Below are 3,675 nucleotides of genomic sequence, written 5' to 3' on the forward strand. Positions count from 1 at the left end.
GAAGCAGGTGCTGGAACCAGGCCACTCACAATGGCATCAGTAGCACCTTTGTCTTCATGAGTTGGACAAATGCCAATGGGGCTTGGGGCAGGAACATGGCCACAGGAGGGCTCTGTTTAGGACAGGGTGGCAACACAGTGACATCAAGCCAGCAAGGGACAGGCTTGTCCCCCCAGGAAAAGTGGGGGTACTCCAAGGGCCCCTGCAGTGGTGAGAGGCAGCACATTTATCCTGGGAAGAGCAGCTGCCACAGCGCAGGCTCAGCTGGGCACAGGCTGGAGCTCCTCTCCTAGTCCAGGGAGAAGTTCCCTATTGCACAGCAGTGGGCAGCACTGGAGGCTGAGGGCAGGCTGCTGCCCAGGAGGGGCTCTTCTACCTCCAACACTGGGCAGTGTTGGCCAAGTCGCTGCAGGCCTGCCACAGTAGCCAGGTAGCCATCTGGCTTGGCTGTGTGGCCCCAGTGCCATGGTCCGTGGCATCTGCTGCTTCAAGCAAGAGATCACGGGTAGTAGTGTTTCTATCTGAGCCACTGTCATGGGGCAGCCATCACCTGAAATCCTTCACTAGGGGAGGCTGTTCTCAACTCCAAGCAACTAGCTCGTGGTGCTGCCCTGTAGCAAGTGGACTGGGGCATGACACCCTCATGAAGAGTACCACGTGCTCTGTCCTGAGGCTGCTGGCTTCCAAATTCAGGAAGAACTGAAGGTGCCCCTGCTGGGGAAGGTTGGCAATATTGTTGCTCAGCTGAAAGCCACACAGTACCCTAGAGAATCTTTCCATGGGAGCTGCTGTCTGAGCTTCAAAAGCACAACAGCCCAGACTGTATGTGCATGTCGTGTTGTGTCCCTGTACCCCAGCTGTGGGAAATAAAACCAGAGCTACCCGTGGCAGAGGAAGACTTCAGATGAGTCCAGGATCAGCACTGTGTACCTTACAGGAGCAGCAAACAAGACTGTAAGTCCAGACCTTTAATAATAGAGCAAATAGAGCAGACATGGCCGCTTAAGGCAAAAGGCAAGCTGCACATGTGTGGCTACCTCTAGCTCCCAGGGATGTGTCTTCTGGCTGGGAGCTAACGGAGACCACCTGTCCCCCACCCTGTGAGCAGGTGCAGTGGCGGCAACTTCAGGAGCCAGTGAGGACAGATCTGACGCTCTGTGCGGGGAGGGGTGTCTTCAGGAGGCTGACAGCAGAGCAGCTTGGTGCTTTTCCTAAATGGGGGAGGGGGTTGGGGGCTAGGAGGGCATGTATGCTTGAAACTACTCTAGTCATTTCTGCATCTGCTCTTCAGTGGCCTTTCGTGTCTGCGAAGCCTGGAAGGGAGCTGACTGCAGAGCCAATTTCTCTGACAGAAATGTCTCCAGTGGACAGCTTTGGGACTGGGAAGGCTTCAGTGAAGACTAGCAAGACCAGGCCAGTAGGGGGTGCCAGCCCAGCAAGAGGAAGGTGAGCTGCCCTGAGCACTTTGAAGTGCTGTGGAAGGGTTCTGCAAGGGGAGAGAGGCCTCAGCCTTAACCAGCTCTGTGTCCTGTGCAGCAGACGGTGGACGTCTGAGGCCTCAATGTCGTGATCTGAGATCATGCCACAAAACCACCAGACTCCATCCCAGCACACAAGAACAGGCCCCCAGGGCACAGTGAGAACGGATTCTTTGCTGGCTCTCAGCATTACTCTGGGTGAGGGTGGTCAGTCCCTTCCCTCTGAGGGTGCACACCATCTCAGGCCTTCCAGCCTTTTTGTTGCTAACTTGAACTCCACCCCATGGAGCGCTACTCTCCCCCACCCCCTTTTTTCTTTTGCTCTCGGCAGACCCAATGTGGAGTCTACCAGTCCACTTGTTTTTGGAGTTGGGAATCGCTGGGAGAGGGATTCTGCCTCCTGAGACCTGGTGGCCTCTGTGCAGGTGTGTGTTAGGTGCTTGGTCTGTGGGGATTCTGAAGAGCTTTGACTGTGTCTCCTGGCTACTGTGTGTGGATTTGCCCGAGACACTCTGAAGGCAGAGTGGGTGAGCTATGGCTGTGTTTTTCAAGAGCGCTGCAACTGCTGAGGGAAGATAGCACAGGCTAGGCTGGGAAACTGACCCCAGCCCCATCCCTGTGCAATGGCTCTTCCCTCTGCAGGGAAGGCTGGCTGTCTCTTTCATCGCACATGGTCAGGACAGAACAGCAAGTGAAGTGCAACACTCCTCACAGGTAAGGGCGGCTCTATAATTATGGACTGGGCGGGGTCAGGAGACCACTGTGAGCTGGGGAAGCAACCTGGAGGCTGAGCTCTTGCCTACATGTGTGAGACTCTCTGAGTTTCACCCTCAGCACCACACCCAGGAGACTAGTGGGAGTGAAGGCCCCATGTCCCTGGCCTGTGGAACGAGGGAGGATGTCACTGCTGCCACAGGCTGGGGGGGAGGAGCCACCCCTGGAAAGGTTAACTCTGAGTCATCAGCCAGTCCTACCAAAGCCCTAGGAGGAGGAGGAGGAGGAGAGCAGCAATGGAGTCTGCTCTGTACAGGGCCTGCACAGGGCAACAGGGCTGTGTGGCTGCAGGCACATAGGACTTTGTCCCCAAACTCTCACTATATGCTGCAGAGCCTCCCTCCAGCTCTAACATTTGTAAAACCACCCTTTCCACATCTACATGAGGTGACACCCTAAATACTGTCATGGGGGAAAGACAGTGCGAGGTCATAGCTATATCCAGCCACAGTGTCACGGGGTAAGCGGCAGACAGGAAGGGGGCTCTGAAAGGCCAGCTGGTCCACAGCAAATTCATAGGCATGGATCAGGCCGCGATGCCTAGAGGAAGCAGAGATAAGCACCAGTTAGCAAGGCTGCTGTGGAGAGACATGCACAGTCTAGGCTAGCTCTCCACTGTGATCACCTGCTCTGAGAACATGGTGTGTCAGATATGCAGACCCCAGGGCTGAGGGGAGTAGGGAGGCCCAAAAGACAGTGTTTATGAAGAAGCTCTGAAGGACCTCAATGCAGAGTCTGCCTGTCAGCTGACATTGTGTCTCTGCTGCCCCCACGCTAGGAGCAGCTGCAGAACTGCAGACAGACACATTCAGTATATGCTCTTGCTAGAACAGTCACTGCATTCCAAGTTTCTACAAAGCCAGGACCGTGGCTGGTACCCTGAGAGGACAATGTGACTAGGACGGAGCAGGGAAACACATGGAGACATTTCTCAGATTGCGCAAACTCCACCCAGCCCCACACTGACCTCCTGTGACAGGCAAAGTTGTCGAGGTCGGAGTTTCGCAGCACCTTTTCATAGGGCACGTTGGCGGTGATCAGGCTGTGGCTATTGAAGGAGAGATAGCGCACAGGGTGCCTGCAGTAGTAGAAAGAGAACTGTAAGGCTCGGCAGAACCCTCTAGGCACTTTCCTCTATGGAGAAGGAACTGGGGCCGGCTTCCGCTCCAAAGCAGGCGCGAGCAAGGTCTTCTTCTCTGGCACCATGTCATTTTGCAAACACACTTTTAACCTCATATTCTAGCTGACTGCGTTTCAACCAGTTGGTGTATTTGGGATATAAAAACATTCAACTTGACTGGGAGGTAGTAGCGCACGCCTTTACTCCCAAGCACTTGGGAGGCAGAGGCAGGCAGATTTCTGAGTTTGAGGCCAGCCTGGTCTACAGAGTCAGGGCTATACAGAGAAACCCTGTATGGAAAAG

General features: G+C 54.9%; 1 protein-coding gene across 1 annotated transcript in view; it reads right to left on the reverse strand.

Moving 5' to 3' along the window:
* Nucleotides 1-953: 953 nt before the first annotated feature.
* The window catches only part of Fbxw8 (F-box and WD repeat domain containing 8), a 95,561-nt gene continuing 92,839 nt past the window's right edge, over nt 954-3,675 (reverse strand). The window contains exons 10-11 of the mRNA XM_031337640.1: nt 3,220-3,330; nt 954-2,792 (exon numbers count right to left, since the gene is read on the reverse strand). Coding sequence (XP_031193500.1) covers nt 2,648-2,792; nt 3,220-3,330 — 256 coding nt within the window. The 3' untranslated portion in view covers nt 954-2,647. The remainder of the gene's footprint in view (nt 2,793-3,219; nt 3,331-3,675) is intronic.

The sequence above is a fragment of the Mastomys coucha genome, unplaced genomic scaffold, assembly GCF_008632895.1.
Source record: "Mastomys coucha isolate ucsf_1 unplaced genomic scaffold, UCSF_Mcou_1 pScaffold22, whole genome shotgun sequence".
NCBI classification, from domain to species: Eukaryota; Metazoa; Chordata; class Mammalia; order Rodentia; family Muridae; genus Mastomys; species Mastomys coucha.